General features: G+C 36.7%; 1 protein-coding gene across 3 annotated transcripts in view; it reads right to left on the bottom strand.

Annotated features, from left to right (window-relative positions):
* The window catches only part of LOC127660475 (sphingolipid delta(4)-desaturase DES1-like), a 60,094-nt gene that overhangs the window by 3,340 nt on the left and 35,285 nt on the right, over positions 1-21,469 (bottom strand). For all 3 annotated transcript variants that reach the window (XM_052150737.1, XM_052150739.1, XM_052150740.1), the window contains one exon: positions 14,236-14,978. In XM_052150737.1, the coding sequence (XP_052006697.1) occupies positions 14,236-14,952 (717 nt within the window). In that variant the 5' untranslated portion in view covers positions 14,953-14,978. The remainder of the gene's footprint in view (positions 1-14,235; positions 14,979-21,469) is intronic.

The raw sequence follows: 21,469 nt of genomic DNA, 5'->3' as shown, positions 1-21,469 counted from the left end.
TGTGCATGACTTTCTTCATCAAATCACAAATGAAGATTTTTAAAGAATACTTCAGCTCTGTTGGTCCTTTCAATGCAAGTGAATGAAATTGCTTAAATTGTGATATGTTACTTAACACCCATCATATCAATTCTGCAGACATTGATTAAAACGCTGGAGTCTTATGGATTAATTTTATTCTGATTTGAAGGTAAATAATTGTTTTTTTTTTTAAAGCTATTTATAATATGTAACAAATACTAAAGTGCATATCAATGACAATGATTAAATCTCATTCTCCCTTGTGTTAATTTACTGCAAAACCATTGGGAAACATAACTTTTTTTATTTTTAAAAAGCAAAGAGGCACTGAGTTTGAAGGTACACCTCCAATTCAGTACACCACCTATCAGAAGCTTATTGGCTAAAAGCTTGACATCATTTTCTGGAATTTTCCAAGTTTCTTAAAGGCACAGTTTACTTATTGTATATAAACTTCTGACCCACTGGACTTGTGATAGTCAATTAAGTGAATGAATTAGGGCTGGGACAACGCCAAAAAATAGGTCGACACAAAATATGCGCGTCGATTCTTCGGACCCAAAACAAAGATGGCGGCGCCGGCAAGTAGTAGCAACACGAGTGGCTCCTCAGACTATCAGAAGTGCAAGGCGGCATGCACTCGTTCCTCTAAAGTATGGGAATTCTTTAATTTAAAAGAAATCAATTCCGTGATATGTCGCCTTTGCAAAATGGAGATGGCCTTCCATTCTAGCACCACGGCAATGCACGAGCACATGAAGAGGCGCCACCCGGGAGCAGCTGCAGATGACAGAGCACCGTAAGTTTTTTGCACTCGATGTTGGAGTAGGCTATATATAATACATTGTCGACACCTAAAGTTTTCGCTTATAGCTATTAATAATGCGCTTATAGCAATGAATGTCGTGAAAAATACATAGAGGACACTGACAACACGCTGAGAGTCAGGACTAAGCAGGTAACATTTAATAAAGTCTCAACTTTCAAATTTGGTCATTCAAAGAAAATTAAACCATAACTAGGCCTACTATTTTGTGGCTCTTTAATGTGTTGTGACAGATTGCCTCAGTTAAAGCTGCTCGTGAACCGATCATCTTTTCCTTTAATTTATTAATAGCATCAATAGGTTAATTTATAGCATCAAGTAGGCTAAACATGAATGTAGCCTACATCAGAAGGACTGTTGTTTTAACCGCGGAAAGATGTCAGTACAGTAGCCTACAATCCATTATTCAAATTCAAATCCACCGACGTTAATCTTCTCTCTCCTGACTACTTTGTCGGACAAAAATGGCGTATTATGATTGATTGATCAGATCGCCAGTCAATCAAACTCCCGGCAAATGTTTTTTTTTTTTTTTTTTTACATTTTATACACCCCCACCCCCAATGAAACCGGTATTACCGGTGTTGTCACAAGTCGATTAATCGAATCGGACTGAAAAAACGAATCGTTAGATTAATCGATGCATTGAAAAAATAATCGCTAGATTAATCGTTTAAAAAATAATCGTTTATCCCAGCCCTAGAATCAATCAATGTCTGTAAACAAGTGTTGGAAAAATTTCTCATATCATGCACAAAAGTAGATGTCCTAAATGACTTGCCAAAACTATAGTTTGCTAATACGAAATCTGAAGAGTTGTTAAAAAAATTAGTTAATGACTTTGACATAAGTGAATGTAAACTTCTGACTTCAACCGTAGATAGATCGATAGATCATGATGCATTTACTAATGTTAACAAATAACCTCAACAACCTTATTGTAAAGTGTACCCTGTATGTGATACACTTGATCAGAAGCTACTCATGTTCAAAATACCATGAAAGTTAAAAGTATACATGTCAAATTCACAGCATACTGCAGCACTTGCTGACATGAATAATGTGCTCTAGATGTTCCATTGTCGATACATTCAGCCGTAACAACACAGACATCTCCTCAGCATTTACTGCATCAGCAGCATGGACTGGAAACACAAAAAGGTCCGGTGTCAAACGGCCCATACCAGAGAACAACTAGTCACTTAGTTCATTAAATTAAATATATTCAGAAGTTTTGTTTGAGGCTCTAATTTATGATTCCGAGATGAACAAAGACATATAACTTTTTGCATTTTGGTTTATTTCTAGATCCAGAGCCCCGCCCCCAGATTTACGTGCCTCTAATCATCACTTATGCAGGCGAACTGTGATTGGTTGTTTTCACATATCATTCAGACGGCCACCAGTTCTTTTTGAGGAAAACACAAGAGAAATCAGACCATCCAACAATGATTGAAGAACAAAAACTAAAGTAATTTTCTTCATGATTCTATTTAGTTTGTTCATTTTGTAGTGCACATTTATAGTATTGGTTTAGTTTTTTGAAAACTCTATTAAAAAAAAATATTTATTTTTCCAAGGCTGGTTTTCATCTTAGTACTCATAGTTGTTAGCGATAATAACCTTGGTCCAGTCAGTTGGAAATACTTCAACACACCAAAGAAAACTGCGCTTGTCAATGCAGTTCACAGGAACTTTAAGTGTCTTTCTCTAGGTCACAATATACATATCATCAAAGGATTTTTTGAGGGAAATGTTTTAGCACATCAAAATAAAGCTGATGGAAATGCACATTATCGCTAAAATGTCATAAATGTCTACAGAGTTTATGTGCTCGAGTTAAATAGAAACATATTATGTCGACATTTTATTTTTTTGTTTAACTCAAACGCATAAACTATGTCAATACATCAAATGTCGTGAAAACATTTTTGGAAACACTTTGTCGATAGAATTGGCATCAATGCAAAAACGTAGTGTTGACAGAGTTTGCCCCAATCGTTAGCCTGTGTTAATCATGACAACAGTATTGAAAGCCAATATATTGTAAGTGATTATGGATTGATCTTTACGGCATATAGATCTGATCTGCAAACGTGACACTTCCAGGAGTGCCAACACAAATATCTTGTGCACGTTGAACGAATGAATGGCCACTGTTTGCGATTAATAAATAAACGGACGGATACTGCGATTAAATTAAAGTTGTTTTTCCATACCATTCAAAATAATAGACGGCACTCACGGAATTAGCCCACAGTACAAAAAACATATCATTTCTGTGCATAAAAGATGTTTTAAATTAAGATTAAATACACAATACTAGGTGAAAATCTTCAGCGTGCCAACAATTACAGCCCAATTCTATGAAATTATTGTTTACTTTACATTTGAAAAAAAATGCTGGCAAAATCCCCTGTATTAAATTAAATAAATTACCAAATGAAAAAAAGCATTCAATTGAAAAAAAAAAAAAAATACCAAACAAAAGAAAAGCATTAAATTAAAATTACCAAATGATTTTTTTTAAACCTATATATGCCTTTTCTTTTCTCAAACTTAATTTAGCCTTACTGTAGATTAAAAAAGTCGGCTGAATTACATTCTCAGAATGTTCTGCACTTTTTTCAAGACAAATAGATCAGATCAATTTGTCCAATGCTCAGTTCACTTTCAGAAAACGAGCTTTTGAACATTTTAAAACGGTTAAATATTTTAAATCTAACCCTCTTTAACTCTAATTGCATTTACTGCTTCTTCAGAAAATATACATTTGCATTTTGAAGCTAAAATACATTTTAAATGACAGTCAAGTTCAGTTGATCGTTAAAAATTGCTGGAGAAATATGCGTGCCATAATGCAGTTGTGATGGCGATGCTTTTGATTAGATGATTGTTCAAAATATTTAAATATCAGGAATGTATCATTTGTAAACCCTGATAATACACCACATAATTTTTTTTCCTTAATAGTTGTGCACACAGCATATATAATCGATTGATGGTCTTTATACTGGGAAAGAAAGTTTCCCCCACTATTTGGTGCAGGTTACCAGCTTGAACAGGACCATGACGATACGCTTTCGGATCGGAACCGGTGCCAACCTGCTATATGCGCAACATCAGGACCAATATTAAAGTCCTATCAGAAGGGCAACTGTTCCCTTTTGATTGCAATTCCTCTTCTTCTGATTGCTTTTATTTGTGAAATTAAAATTATAGTAAATTGGCTAATTTTAATTAATTTAAAAGAGAATTAGGGACATCTGGGAGGCGAATTAGCGATAAACACACATTTCTGAATGGAAACTGCTTCAGGGCAGATTTCATTTGAGCTAAACCAAAACTTGTGCGACACAGTGTTTTTTTTAGGCATGACGTCATCACGCACACCCTTTTTATCGATAAAAGGCCAATGGAAATGGAAATGGGCAGAAGGCGGCAAATGTTGCAATTTTACTTTGTCGATAACAAAATAGAGTAAAAGTGGATGAAACTAGGCTAATGGTGATTGCTTTTGCATTGAATATTAAAATTAAAACATTTAGTTCCCAGCCCAATAGTCAGTTAACTAGGCCTACTACCCTAAAGTTTCAATTGTACTTAATCTTCTCCAAAGATTTAATTTAATTGTTGATGTGTGGGTCAATAAATGGCCCAAATATGAAAATAATATCCATAAAGTAGCCTATTATACATAGTTTTTTTTTTTTTAAATGAAGTGTGTTGATTTGAATTGAATTATTAAACAGCTGTTTTAAATATATTACAAATACATTAAAAAAAATTGCACAAATATCCCTGTCTTGGTGAGGTATGAACACAGAGTGATTTCTAAAGTGAATGTAAACATCGGAGAAAAAAAAAGGTGATTTGTATTAAAATATTGGAAGTGTAAATATAAGCTAATAGACCTGGTGCTGTCTAGTGTGTCATTATAATAATCAAACAACAAGACAACCACTCACTGCTCTTGACTGGGTAACTTTAGTAGCTTTAAAAAGTATTCATGTATTATAATAATACATTGAAGAACAGTAGTACATTTATGCTGCATTTCATTCTGAATGTTTACTTGAATTCTTTATAGCCTACTGCTGTTAAATTATTTTAAAGCTGTTAAAAAGCACCAAATTTTCATAATTTGTATTAGTTCTATTATTTTTCTTTTACTGTATTAGTGTTATTATTTGTTGTGACTACCGGACCAACTACTGAAAATTTTGGTACTGTGATAATGTATAGCCTTTATTGTACATGGTAGATCTTGCTGCAATAACATGATGGAAAAGTAGATCTCATTCCATAGAACTATGAGCATCCCTGCTGTTAATGATGGTGATGGAGGCTTTTCTTTATTTTACTACCATAAGTAACATCAAATAATTATCATATGACAACAATCTCCACCACTACCCAGTTGAGTTAACATTTCAAGTTCAAGGAAATCCACTGTTAAAAAGAATGTGTTTTAATAAAAGTTCATTAATTCCATGATGTTTCTAAAGACAATGAGTAATCACATTGAATAATCATGATCTCAATATTGACCAAAATTATCGTGATTATGATTTTGCCATAATCAAGAGGCCCTAAGAGTTGACATGCCAAGGAAGCAAAACACAAAAACTACTGTTAATTTAAAGTACCATGTTTATTGATAGTCATGTTATGCAAGGTTCGGATGTGTGAACAACGAGCTCTGCGCACTTTGCTAATTTTAATACATTTTATGCCATAAACTAGTGAGACTCGATACACCCTGATCCTTAACTGTTCTAGAAGACAATATGTCAAAGAACTCAAAATCAATTAGGGCCGATTTGGCCCTGTCTTTTATCAAAACCATTGGGTGTTTTTCATGCAAGTGGGCTGGTCTCGCTGTACTGACTCTGGCTTTCGGAGGATGTTGGGTTCCATTTTTGTTTCTTTTTCCGTTGGCTTTGTTTTGTGGATAACACTTTTCTTTTAAGAAACTTTTGCATTGATGAAAAATCACTTTTACACTGAAGTTCCTGGCCAGATTGAGAATAGACACTGCGGATGATCGCAAACATCTACATGCTCACACAAAGGATGTCTTTTATAAAGCTGACCGACTGAATATGTCATGGTATATGCTTTAATGCAGCCTCCGAGTGAATTGACTTGACCATGCCTGTTTAATTTCTTTTTGTGTTGATACTGCCTAGTGGCTGGAGCTTGTTTTGGTTAACACTCATTCGAATCTGAATTCTGAAATGAATCTGTCAGTTCCACATGCTTATGCCTCCAGTGGGCTTTGTTTTGTGGAGTGTTTTTACAGGACATAAGAATCATTAAGTCATCTGCTACGCTCATGGTCAACTGGCTCACTGATCATTCGTCTGCCTGTCTGTCCGAGGAAACCGAACGGTTTTATATGGAATTTGTTTTGTGAAGGATCACACCTTTGAGACAGTTCTGTGAATGAATCTACACGTTTTTAGTGTTCATTCTGCCTACTGGCTGGGGTTTATGTAATTTTTGAATATTCAAAATTGAACAATCCGATGGCAAAGGTGTTGCGGGGGCTCGTGGGCGTTCATTGACCTTTTGATTTTGGAGGGATTGACAGCGGTTGGCGCTGTCGTGCATGGGGTTAATGCGTACTTTTTTCTGTTTGTTTTGTTTGGGAGGAAGTTCGGGGTTTGATGGTTTCATTAATGGGGAATGTGGTCTTTATAATTTTGTTTCTGACACAATACATTTTTTCTACTATATCAAAATGTCAAAAGTTAATATGAGTGGACTTTCTCTCTCCACATGGAATCTGAATGGGTTGGGGCACCCTATAAATAGAACGAAGGTTATTACTGTTCTTAAACATAAGAAACATGATATTGTGTTTCTGCAAGAAACTCATCTTTACCTGCAGGAAGCTGAAAATTTGGGAAGATATGGGGCGGAAATGTTTTCTTTAATGTTGCTCAAGTAAGAGAGTCATTTTATTGGTAAATAAACATCTACAATTCAAATGTATCAAACAGTTTAAAGATAAATCAGGGAGAGTAATTTTTGTTTTAGCAGAAATTCAGGGGCAAAGGTTGATGTTGGCTAATATTTACGCACCTAACGCTGATGATCAGGGCTTTTTTTATAGATCATGAAGGGATGTTGCAAGCTGCTGGCACCCCTCATGATATAATATTGGGAGGAGACTTTAATCTTTTGATGGTCCTAGATCATAGTGAAGCAAAAGTGTGTAAGCCCCCTAGAGCAACATTGACGCTTCACAGGATGTGTGAAAATCTTGGTCTTACAGATATTTGGCGACTCTTGAACCCATCTGGTAGGGACTATACTTTTTTTCCATCAATCCATAAGATTAATTCTAGAATATATATATATATATTTTTATATCCAAATACCTAATTTCATCTGTTGTTGATTGCTCAATTGGAAACATCTTAGTCTCAGATCACGCCCTGGTGAGTTTAGAGCTGTTGCCACATTCAGAGAAAAATCATACAGCTGGCTCATTAATGCATCCCTTTTGCAAAATCCTGAATTCCAACAAATGTTAAAGACTGAAATCAGTGTATATATGGAGACCAACTGAACTGCAGTATAATCTGTGGGCATGGCTTGGGAAGCACTTAAGGCGGTTTTTAGGGGTCCAATCATACAGAATGCCTAACTCACAAAAAAAATCCAAAAGCACGATAACTCGTGGAGTTGGAAGGTAATATTAAAAGTACCAAGACAGAACTGAAACACTGAATGTCATCTGATGGCCTCAGAGAACTGACCCAATAGAAATCGCGGAAGGTGGAGTTTTGGCTATTCAGGGCAAGAGTCATACTTTGCGTCAGGGGATAAAGCAGGGGAGCTTTTGGCTAGAGTGTGTCTTTTTCTACCATTCCCTCGGCCATTAATATTAATAATGCTTTTAAAGAATTCTCTCTCAATATTTTATCTCTATAATTCTTTCTCTATAGCTCCACTTCTTCATCTACTGATGAAGATATTAGAAACATTGTGGAACCATTAGAACTCCCTTAACTGATGACTGAAAAAAGTCAGCCATCCCGAAACCTGGCAAAGACCCAATCCTCATAGCCAGCTACCGCCCAATATCCTTGCTATCCGTGTTTTTCAAGCTACTCGAACGCTTGATCCTTCACCGAATCAGCCCAGTCTTGGAGAAAACCATCAAAGAAGAAACCATGCAGCACATTGTCAATGAGTGTCCGCTAACTTATTTCAATGGTGGACTCGAGGCTCTATACCTGGCTGAACAAGATGCTGTTCTGTGGCTGGGCACGCAATGGAAACGCTAAAAAGAAGAACTGATGACTGAGCAAATAAGTTCTCTTGATTCTAAGATAACCTTGGCAAGGTAATCAAGGCCAGGTGGCTTTGCCGCTGAATTTTTTAGATCTTGTGCTACAGAACTGGCACCACTTTTGTTAGAAGTTTATATGAAATTACTGAAGAATTGAAAGCTTCAACACAAGCCCAGATTAGTCTGATTCTTAAAAAGGACAAAGATCTAAGCAAGTGTAAGAGTTATGGTCCCATTTCCCTGATCCAGCTAGATGTAAAAATATTGTAAATTTTTGGCTAATCGATTAAGTTATGACATCTTTTATACATTTAGATCAGGTGGGGTTTATTCAGGGCCGCAGCTCTTCTGATAACATTAGGCATCATGTGGTCAGTGGTGAATGATCAGGCTCTGGTCACTGCCATCACACTTGACGCCGAAAAGGCATTTGATATGATTATTTTATAGACACACCTTTTAGGATTTAGGCCTCATCACAGTACAGAGATTGCACTTATCAGAGTTACAAATGACTTGCTCTTATCATCTGATCGCGGCTGCATTTCTCTTCTAGTGCTTTTAGATCTTAGTGCTGCATTCGACACGATAGATCACAACATTCTCTTGAATAGGCTGGAGAATTATGTTGGAATTTGTGGAGTGGCATTAGCATGGTTTACGTCATATTTAGCAGACCGCTACCACTTTGTCTATGTAAATGAGGAATTGTCAAACCAAACAAAAGTAAAATATGGAGTGCCACAGGGATCAGTTTTAGGGCCTCTGCTTTTCTCCATGTATATGCTTCCCCTGGGAGATATTATCAGGAATCGTGGAATAAGTTTCCACTGCTATGCTGACGATACACAACTTTATATTTCTTCAAAACCTGATGAGATTTCACAATTCTCAAAATTAGCAGAGTGTATCAATGAAATAAAAGATTGGATGGCCAGAAATTTCCTTCTACTCAATTCTGTTCAAAACAGAGTGTCTAATTATTGGACCAAAAAACTCTAAAAATAAGCCACTAAAATATAATTTGACTCTAGATGGATGTAGTGTTACATCATCTTCAACAGCGAAGAACTTAGGTGTTATATTTGATACCAATCTGTCCTTTGAAAATCAAATTACAAATGTTTGTAGAACAGCATTCTTCCACCTCAGAAATATTGCTAAATTAAGGCATATACTCTCGGTTGCTGATGCCGAAAAACTAATTCATGCGTTCATGACCTCAAGACTAGATTATTGTAATGCATTACTGGGAGGATGTCCAGCAAGATCAATAAATAAACTTCAATTGGTTCAAAATGCAGCAGCAAGAGTGCTGACGAGAACCAAGAAATATGATCATATTAGCCCCATTTTATCATCGTTACATTGGCTACCTGTTAAATTCCGTATTGACTTAAAAATTCTGTTAACTACGTACAAAGCTTTGAATGGTCTAGCTCCGCAGTACTTAAGTGATCTTCTACCACGCTATACCAACACGTTCATTAAGATCGCAAAATTCTGGCCTATTAATAGTTCCTAGAATATCAAAATCCACTAAAGGAGGAAGATCCTTTTCATATTTGGCTCCTAAACTATGGAATAGTCTCCCAAACAATGTTCGAGATGCAGACACACTCTCTCAGTTTAAGTCTAGACTAAAGACTCATCTATTTAGCCAGGCATACACCGAATTTATCCTCCAACCCACAATTAGGCTGCTTTAGTTGGGTCTGCCGGAACCAGAAACATTGAGCATGATCACTAACTCTGCAATAAATTAAACGGCATCTACGCTTACATCTTTTTATTTGTTTCCCTGTCTCAACCTCGGGACTCCTATCCTGAGGTCACCAGAACCGGCTGGATCAGCACCATTCCTGCTTCATGTTGGACTCCACTGCTACATGTCGCAGAATGATGATGACTAAATGCAGCCGGTGCCAGCCAAACATCACTTCAATCTATTATGACGGACTTCAGAGGATGAAATGATGCCAACTACAACCTGCATCACCTCGGTCTATTTATGGACTACGATCTTGAAATGAAATGCATAGACTAACTATTGCCAACAAAAGCCTTCATCAGCCAATTAACAAGGACAATTGCACCTATGTGAACTTCTGCAATTAATCTAGATGGACTTCAAAGCCTGTGGTCATTAATCTTACAGTTCAAACACAATCGATGTTTAATCACTGACCCTTAACACTTAGTTTAATAATTTTAAACCATGATTTTAGCTATACATAATTAATATTTACATTACATTCATAATGTTAGCCAGAGGGGAACTGGCCCCCACAGTGAGTCTGGGTTCTCCCAAGGTTATTTTTCTCCATTAATCTACATCTTATGGAGTTTTGTGTTCCTTGCCACAGTCGCCTACAGCTTGCTCACTGGGGTTATTAATACAATTATCATTTAATTATTTTTAAACACTATTGAAAATTGTATTTTATCCAAATTACACAATGATGATTAATCGACTTTATAGACATTACAGTTTTATCGTCTGTTAATGCTGATATTCTGTAAAGCTGCTTTGAAACGATGTGTGTTGTGAAAGGCGCTATACAAATAAAATTGACTTGACCCGGTAGCGGCAGTATAAATCAAATGGATACATTTTAGATTATTTTACTCTGGATAGGGGCACCTGGCAGGGTTGCTCTCTTGCCCCAATATTGTTCTGTCTTGCCCTGGATACATTAGCAGCCACGATAAAGGAAGATGATTTTCCAGGGGTGATGGCAGGAGGTATTGCGCCTAAGCTTTTGCTTTACGTATACCGGTATTATATTTTTTTATTATTAGTCTCCGACCTCATCTATGCCTTGCCTCCACAGAATTATTAATTAATTTTCTAAGCTCTCATGATACAGAGTCAATTGGTCTAAATCCAAGCTTCAGCTCTGACAGCATACTGCCAGGTAACGGCCTTTCAGCCAGGCTCCTTCCAGTGGCCTAAACAGGGCATTAAGTGTTTGGGCATTATATTCCTAGCAAATTTGACCCCTTAATAAAAAGATTTTCAAGAGATGTGGGCAGATGGGCTTCATTACATTTATCTACAAGTATGATTGGGAAGATTAATGATATTCAAATTAATTGCATTTCAAAATTCAACTACCTGCTACAATCTCTCCCTATAGATGTCTCCCTCTCTTATTTCAAGCAATTTGATAGCATAGCAAAGTCCTTCATATGGAATGGTAAGAATCCCAGATTACATTTCAATAAATTACATGGGCCAATTGACATAGCTGGGCTAGGCCAACCCAAGATTTTATTATTATACATCCGGTCTCACACATTTGGTTCATTGGTTGTATCCACCTGAGAGAGCCCCTCCCCGGGTTTGTATTGATAATAAGTTCTTGCCCCTATTTTGCCATTGCAAAGCTTTTCTATTAAACTAACAAGAGAAGTTACACCTTGTTATCTCGCATATGTATGAAACGAATGAAGCGAATTGAACACGCAAAATCACACATATCTTCCTATTTTAAGTTTTTCTTTTATCTGTCCATCATCCATATTGTTGCGAGTCGGGAAAAATAAACTGATTTTATCTGTGACGGTGTCACTCACTGGTCCAGTTTAAGAATTTGCAAGACCGCAAGTGGGGGATGCAAAGCGGGTACAATTGGATTCGTGTTTGACACTGTGGCTCTGCTCAAACAGTAGGTAGGGATATTTTACCATTATATGTGATTGTGGCTCAGCCTCTGAATACACACAGAAAGACACTCTTTATTAATCCCCTGATATTCAAGAGAGCGATCGCTTCATTATTCTTGGGAAAGAAGACTTTAGGCAACTAGGTAAGGCAAACGCCAACAGAATGTTTGCATTTTAAATTACACCACAGTGTGCTTTCATAATCTCCTTTCGAGTGTTTTGTGCTGTTACAATCGTTCATGTGGACACACACATACACACATCACAATCAATATATATTTAAACATTAGCTGCAGTTTACATCTTTTCACATAAAACGCTGCATTTTCTTGATGTCAATGTGTCTGTTACTTGATTTTAAAGTAACCGTTTTTGTTCAGATTTTGATCTCTTTTGGACGAAATCAGAAATGAGCATTTTAGGCTGCCGAAATGTTGTGTTTAAGTGTTATGTGTATGTGTATGTGTTTTTGACTCATTTCAGAGTGAATTGCTTGTGATAGTCACAATATGATTCAAGCTTTGCAAAGAAATGTATTGAAAGATGGGGCAGTTAAAACACTATTGTACCGGATCATAAGTAACCAGTTTCATTTATGAATGTTTCATATGTTATGACTGTTTGACATTTATACTTTATGGTGCTGCTGGGCTTAAGTTAACAGTTTGATACATTCGGATGAAATGTTTTGGATGTGCAACCCTGTACAATTGACCTTCAAATGTATGGCTTTTGAGGGGCTGCACAATGTTAGCCAATCATAACAGTGGGCATTTACATTCAAGTCTTAAAGAGGAACATTTCAGAAAACTGAAGTGTTTCCATCAGAAGGCACAGAGGCAGGGTGGAAAAGGATTATATTTTACTAAATTATGACTGTTTTTGATGCACAAAAAAAACTTTACTAACATTATAAGTGGAGTATGTTATAACCCCTTTAAGTCTGAGTCCTAACCCAAAATGCATTTCAGATTCATATCCATGCATTTGAATCTGTAATCCATTTGTGGTAAACTGAAAACTAGACTTTTCCTCTTATGTTGATGACAATACAAATGCTGAAACTGTATGCATTTGCATTTGTATGGTCAGGGTTTGAAATTAACACCGCCAAGCACAAAATGCAGGTACATTTTCGATTTGGCCAGTGAATTTCAGAGTGGCGGGTGCTTTCTCCTTTCTATCATTGTCTTGTGTCAGCTATAAAATGTTACGCATTCCAATTTTGTCCTCAAAGGGGCTCTGTAGGCCTACAGTCAGCAAGGTCTCTGTGTTTAGACAGAACAGCCCATTGATAGTTTAACCATCGCTCATCAATGGTCTCAGTTAGCAGTATATCTAGGAGCAAGATAAAGACAATTTTCAGGACCGTTCATGCCATTTGAAAGAAGGGAAGACCACTCAAGTGGATGTGCGAGTAAGTTTTGATAACCCACCACCACACACACACACACACACACACACACACACACACACACACACACACACACAAATTATCCAGTGGTGATAATAGCATTAAACAGTGATTTTCATGACGTTTAGTTTATTAACAGTTCTTGAACGTGCAGCCTTCTGGCGATGAGGACAGAAAGCCAGACTAAAATACTGCAACACCGCTACTAACTACAGCACGGGACATAAACTGCGAGAGGTATAGTCAGATTTCAAAAGAAATTACTCTTTTGAGACGATTCTTTTGAATCTACAGCGCAAGAGATAATGCGCAACCAGTGCAATCCGATTCCCAATCAAATTACTCTTGAGTTGGCTCTTTTTATTGAATCGACATGACGTAGGCATAAGTAGGAGCTGACTGAATGAATCTGACAGAATTGACTCATTCTAAAAAAAAACAAGAACTGTTACTGTATTATTAACTGTTACTGTGTTTTTAAGGCTCATGAGACTCTTTTCCTTACTGGTTGTTAATTTAAAATACACATGTAGTTTCGTTTTAACAAGTGAATAATCTGACAAAAAAAAATAAAAAAAGTATAAAAATGTACTTTCAGGAAAAATAACATTCTTTAAAAATGCAGTTCACATTTAAATATGCATACAGTATTTTTTTTTCCTCCCCAATTTGTCCACTTGTAAAATGCAAGAAAAGAAATGGCAAGTAAGAAATCTTACTGGCTAAAAAGTTAATTCCAGTGTGAACTTGGAAAAACCCTGTATATGGTGTATATATATAATGAGTAATTAAGATTAATGCTATAAATTGTCAGATCAGATGTGACATGGTCAAAAGTCCTGAAACCATTCATGGGTCAGTAAAAGTAGTGACAAATCTAAAAATACAAATGAATGTGTACTGTGCTGGAAATTATTGTTCAATAGGAATATAAAATATAGTAGCTGAAGCTGAATGTGAATGACTCTGTAAATATATGTGCAAAACAAAACATCTTACCATGGGTAGTCTGCGTCCTGGTATGCTGGGGAAGTCATGGTGCTCGTTGTGGTACCCAACATTGAAGGTGAGCAGGTTGAGCGATCCATAGTAAGAGAAGGTTTCGTGGCCTTTGAGAAACATGTAATGCTCAGCGATGAAGTGTCCTGAAATGGGATGGAGACCCATCCCTAACATCGACCCCATCATCATGTAGACCAAGGGCTTGGCACCCCACATCCAGTAGAGCAATGCATTAAACATGAACTGTACGGCCACATTAATGAGCTCTAATTGACTGATGGGCTTGCGGTTGATGCAGAGGGGACGGATAGCGTAAAACAGTGGCTGAAACATGATCCAGATTAGCTTACGTATGCGGGTGCAGAAGAACCAGCCCTCGAAATCAGTGGGGATGTCAACATCCACACCGTCTCCACCCAAGTACCGATGATGGTCTAAGTGGTAGCGTTTAAATGATGCAGAGTAAGGCAGCCCAATGGGAAGATTGGCAAAAATGGCAAACCAGCGGTTCCATTTTGCACGGTTGTTACCAAAAGCGGTGTTGTGAGAAATCTCATGAATAGCTAGTGTCATTGAATGGTTTATGCAACTCCCAAACACATATGTCCAGAAGAAGACCCATTTCCAGGGCAGGTCCTTCAACAGGTAGAATGCCAAAAACTGGACCCCAACCATCATACAGACGATCCACTTAAGTCTAGTGTCAGGTCCCATCAGAGACTTGATCTCTGGATATTTATCTGTCAAAGTACAAGTGGAAAAACATATTTAATTATCAGACGCAACTTCAGCATACTTTAGGATTTCAGAATTTCTAATGCAGAGTAATGAGAGGGAGATTATATTCAAATAATGGGCATTTCCATGACAAATCAATGAAAATTCACACCAATGACAGTGATCTGGAAAATGATCTAATATGATCTCTGGAGACCAATGCTGCCATCTCTTCTTGATACTAAAAGGAATGTTTCAGTACAATATAAGTTAAAGGTGCACTCAGTAATTTTTTCCTCATTAAAAAAATGTAACTTCTTAAGACATGAATTGTAATTTTGCAATATTAACAGGAAATAATGAGCACTCTTATTAAAATGAAGACTCCAGTCATATCAGTAACCTTATAAAAGCTATTTTATTCTACATGGAGAGGGTCCGCACATGGGGAATCATGTTAGAATCACATGACTAGCCAAACACTACTCTCTTAATTTCTTTTTTTGTAATTATGGCTGACTGTGAATACTACATTTCTAATATGTCATCTGAAACTGAAATCTATTGATTTTAAATGATGATGCATCCAAACCGCTAGGTGTCAGTAGGGATGCACCGATCCGATACCTTGATCTGGTATCGGTCCGACGAGCCCGTTCCAAATCCGATATTGTGTGTTAAACAAAATGACATAAAAGAACCATAAAAACTAGGGCTGCACGATTTGGACAAAAAGACATATTGCAATTATTTTTGAAAAATATAGCGATTGCGATTTGAACTGTGATTATGATGGTAATGTTTTCCACATGTTCAACTGCAAAAAGGCTACTGGGGTTTTCAAACTTGAACCCTCTTAAAAAGAACCAACGTGAGATGGTTTTACTGTTGGTAAAACCATAGTTGTTGTCTAGTTTTGCTGTCAAAAATAATGTTGGTTGATTGAATAATTCAGTATACACAAAATATAATTTTAAAATATAAATGTTACTCTTTATTCTAGGCTTTAAAAACTAGTAGGCTTATACAAACTATTATTTGCGGTTTATAAGATAGCCCTAAAGAATGAGGCTTAATGTCAAACTGAAGTTGAACTGATAACCCATTGGTGTAATTCAATTTAAAGTGAAAATATTGGTTTGTCACCATTTCATTTAATTATTTGTATTCATTATTTAGCAATGCATTATATTATAGTAACTAAATATTTGATGTAGTTTTATTATATGTATGTTCCTTCCTTTTCATTTTGTTGGATGTTGGTAATATTAGTTCCGCTGTCACTTGTTTCCGCGGGGAGTGTAATAATTGGAAACAAACGACGGGAGTTGAGATGTTTCTGGACTGCAGGTGTAACTGTTAATACTGTTTGCTCAGCGATCATTTACATTTACATTTATGCATTTGGCAGACGCTTTTATCCAAAGCGACTTACAGTGCACTTATTACAGGGACAATCCCCCCGGAACAACCTGGAGTTAAGTGCCTTGCTCAAGGACACAATGGTGGTGGCCATGGGGTTAGAACCTGTGACCTTCTGATTAACAGCCCTGTGCTTTTAGCCACTACGCCACCACCACTCATTAAATAAAGATGTTTGATGTCTGCATTATTATTATGATACCTGTGCCTTGGGGAGACTGAGATGCTGCTACCGCAAATAATAATAAAAAAACGCTTCACGCAGGACGCGCCAGTTTAGTGTAAATAAAGTATTTAGCACACATAAGCAAATGGAATGGAACTCGGAGCACTTCCGTTACTCTAAGCATGAGAGGGAGTTGTGGAGCACTGAACCGTTCTGAAAACACTGTAACAATGCTCTAAACTTAATATAGACTCTAACTTAAAATAAACTTTGAAGGGAGCAGACCATTTATTTAATTAATTACTTTGCAGCCCTTTGCTATTTAATAAATAGCACAAGGTCATATCGCGGTTTCGATTTAATTTCGATTAATTGTGCAGCCCTAATAAAAACTCAAAGTATTCATTTATTCAAAAGGCACTTAAAGACGTGTGATAGCTCTGTGAATCACAAAAGGCTGTGTTTAATAAGTAAATATATCAAATGCACACACAGCTCAAGCGTCTCCTATTTTTAGCCTTCACACAGTGTGCAATATTTGAGTGTTTGATATGAACAACATCTCAGAAGTAGATACTCAATAGTTCGGTTCACTTATAATATGCATTTAGAACAGCACTGGAGGCACTTTTTAAATTTACATATTACATATAATAAATGTGACTTTTCTGCCAAAGATCTCTCATTGTCATTCATATGTACCTTGTAATTTAAACTTTAAATTGTAAATCCTGTAGGTCAATTAAAAGTACACAGTGTTTGAGAAAATTAAACCAATTACATAATTAAACATTATTTACCAGCCCTAAGAGTCTTAACCAGACAGATTTCACATAGGCTAAATCAAACATATTAATAAACACCAGCACATGACAAATACTTAATAAATGCGTTTTCGTCAATATAGTAAGACTGGCTATCTTCTGCACTCAACAGGAGTCAGAGAGATATGCATTTTAAATCGCGGCTGGCATGACTGCAGTGACCAGCGTGCATATATAAACTATATCTCTGAACAGTGCCTGCCTGCTGCCTCTACAGATGCACAAATCACTTTTGCATATTTTACACAGACATGTGGTGCAAAAGGGAGAGCGCACGAAAAGCACTGTTTGAGACTTGTAGCAACAGATTCAAGCAGTTGTAGTTTTGTACTTTTTGTGCAAGAAAAATATCAAAAGAAAAAAAATATTTGTGAGAAAATATTCTACAAGTGTGCAAATCTCGTTGGATGAATTCACAAACTGATTAGCGGAGCAAAATTTGTCCGTGACTTCAAACTTTTTGATGTGGGTGTGTGAATGTGTTTTGCACCATATTTACTGCAAAACTGTAGCAAAAATGTGAGCATATGAGTTTCTTAATTTGTGATTCATAGAAAAGGATTTGTGCAACTGCAATGAAGAATTTGAGAAGGTGTAACCTGTTGTGTTGTGTTTGTGGGAGACAAATAAAATCTACAAGCTTGCAACTCTTAAAATACATTTCTGTGACTTTAAATTTATTGATAAACGTGTGGCTAATCTCTACAACTACAAATAACACTTGTCACAGGTGCTCATTTGATTTGCACCAAAATTAGTCATAAGAAATAAACCCCGCTTGAACGCTATTTTTCCACTGAGAAAGCTGACCTTCAGAACGCTGACAGCATATCTGCTTGGGAGTGGCAACAGGCGATCACACATGCTTCAGTCTCTCTCGAACACACACCCATCAATCATCCTTGTTTATCCAATAACTAGAAACAGCACAAGCCGTGATACTACTTCTGAAGTGAACTATTTGACTTACTAATGCAGCAACGGCAGATTCTGATCCGTAGCGTAATGAAGTAGTTCCATGCACAAATGCGTTTTTATGACCTTACTCGGTTTTTCCTATTTTTTTTATTTTATTTAATTGTTCATTGAACTGTCGTATATAAGCAATATCACACTCACAATCGTGCTATATGGCCCTACATCAGTGCTGCTGTAATTACCTACGGCACTCGGCCTGTGGCTGAATCAGAGCAGTGCTGATGTAGGGCCATATATTACTTTAATAACACACTGGCGGCCAAAAGTTTGCAATAATGTACAGATTTTGCGGTTTCAGATGGAAATTGGTACTTTAATTCACCAACGTGGAATTCAACTGATCACAAAGTATAGTCAGGACACTACTGATGTAAAAAAAAAAAAAAAACAGCACCATCACTATTTGAAAAAAGTAGGCCCCATTTCCAGCAGCCATCACTCAAACACCTTATCCTTGAGTAATCAAGCTAAATTGATCATTTGATACTAGACAATCACCTGCCATTATATCACAGTTGAAAGCTATTTGATTCGTTAAATGAAGCTTAACTAAACAAGAGGATAAGTACATCGGAATCTCTAGCTTGAGAAATAGATACCTCGCATGTCCTCAGCTGACAGCTTCATTGAATTCTACCCGCTCAATACCAGTTTCATGTACAACAGTAAAGAGAATACTCAGGGGTACAGGCCTTATGGGAAGAATTGCACACAAAAAAAAACTTGCCACTTTTAAAACAGAAAAACAAAAAGAAAAAGGTTAGAGTGGGCAAAGAAACACAGACATTGGACAACAGATAATTGGAAAAGAGTGTTATGGATCTTAATCCCATTGAGCTTTTGAGGAATCAGCTAGGCTGTAAGTTTTTTTTTTTTTTTAGGGCCAGTGAAAATTTTGGGAGGGCAAGTAAAAGTCTAAAGCACTGGCCCGACCAGGCCAGTAGAAAAAATCCTTAGAGTTGAGCCCTGACATAGCTTGCAATCTTCTACAGCATTGAGATATTATAACGCCAGATATATTTTATAGTATTTGTTGAGTTCAAGAAAAGAGTCTTTACATTTATTGACTCCAAATGTGCATATTACAATAAGTGAAAGTTTTTCTTTTATAGAATGACTAATGCCAATCTATGTGTTCATATTGTAGGAAATGCAGAGGATTTTTGTATAGTGTGTTCAATGATAGAAGTTGATCCTGATAAATATGACTCAAATGGTAAGAAATGGTGAAATGTTTTTCACTTGCACAGTATTTGTTTTAAATGGCATTAAATAAACTTTATTTTATTTTTTTAGATATATGCACAATTTTTATTTTGATGCCTTCAACACCATAGCTGAAGAAGTTGGGAGAGGACAATGTAAACATGAGAATCTTGAGATTGGCCTCAGGTGATGCTTGCACCTTTGATGATTAGAAATGGCATTGAAAACTGAACCCCCTGGTTCTTTAAGAGCAAGTTTTCTAAATGTGTGATTTCAAGGAATCTAGGCATTTCACGATCTACAGCACATTATCTTAATCTTGTGTCTAAAATAATGCCAAAAAGCTATATTTAATCTCTGATCTTAAAAGCACCACTACCTTAAAAATGGAGATGCTTCTGTAAAAAGTATAACCTCAAATACTTCAGTAACTTCTACAAAAACTCAATTGCTATAAAAACTCAATTGCTACAAAAGAGAGTACATTTGACTGCATCGAAGATTCCTGACATACCACAGCACACTTTGCATCAGTCTATCTCAGATAAACAAGGATTTCTGTTCAGTATACTTTTCAATGTTGGGGATTTGGGGTTGTATGTACTTGTGTAGCGAATCAGCTCTATGAAATATTAATAATCAATCATAACTAGTTATAATCGATTATGAATATTTGGATCAGTTAATCGGGTTAACTTGATGTAGCTACATTAACATTACAACCAAATACTCGGTTCATCCCGTGAACACTCAACATTGGTTATTAATTAATTAATTAATAGAAAGGTACATTTCCGGGGCATGGGAAATGTCTTTCTTACTAAGTATTAAGAGGAAGTAGTCAAAATCTATGATTAGTGACTTTAGATATGAGCTTGAGACACAGACAACTTTACATGTGACATGAACAAGACTTTATTAACTAGACTAAACATTTAAACTACTCTAACATACATATACATACATGCATACAGTTTACCAAGGGAAAGAGGGTTGAAGCAGAATACAGGAAGGCAAGAAGTTATAGTATTGTTTGAAATTCAGCAGATCAACAGCCTGAGCAAACCATCATATTAGTTCTGACACGCCCTTTTTAGAAAGGGGTTAAGGATACTTAATGTATCAAATAATGAGACTAAGTTTGATACTTGCATGTCCCATTTGAATTAAACTGTCCTGATGCAATTTGTTGATGGCTTGAGTTGATCTTTGATGATGTTGTCTTGATGAGAGAGAGAACCAGTGGGAGTCAGAGACAAGGCCGTAGCCTGGCGCACGCTTGGGAGTCCTTGGGGCCTGCTAGTTCAGCATCATTCAGCAAGAGAGTGAGAGAGCACAAGGCTCAGAGGACCACAAAACAGGAGAGGCAGGAAGCAAGAGCAAGAGAGCTAAGAGAGCGAAGAGATAAGAGGACGAAGGAAGTGGGCGCAGTAGTTTTATACCCTTAGAAAACATGTCCCACCTCTCATTGGCTCGACCAATGAGAAGGGTCTGGGTTCCAGGCGGGAATTTGGTTTATTGCTCTTTGTTCTCACATTTCTCATTGCATGTGCAAGAAAGAAAACTAGGAAATATACTTGTAATACTAATATGTTGTTGTTATCGACATATCACGTACACAGTCATTTCAATCTTCGAAATACCAAGTTATAGAGACCAAATATGCCACACATATGATTTCGGGTAACCATGGTATGCAAAGTCTGAAACATTAACCCATTAGTTTGCAAGAAAACATAGATCAAGCACATTTAAGGGAAAATGTGAGATGGCACATTAGATACATGTCAATATTTATCACATGGATATATAGAATATATATATAGGATTAACAGGGTTCATTTCTCTTTCTCCGTAAGAGAATGAAGTGAGGGTCAGCACTTCTCTGAACATTCCTTTGGAGGTCGTAAAAGTCTCC

The sequence above is a fragment of the Xyrauchen texanus genome, chromosome 20 (genome assembly GCF_025860055.1).
Source record: "Xyrauchen texanus isolate HMW12.3.18 chromosome 20, RBS_HiC_50CHRs, whole genome shotgun sequence".
Lineage (NCBI taxonomy): Eukaryota > Metazoa > Chordata > Actinopteri > Cypriniformes > Catostomidae > Xyrauchen > Xyrauchen texanus.
The sequence above is the reverse complement of the archived record's forward strand: the minus strand, read 5'-3'. Positions and strand labels throughout refer to the sequence as shown.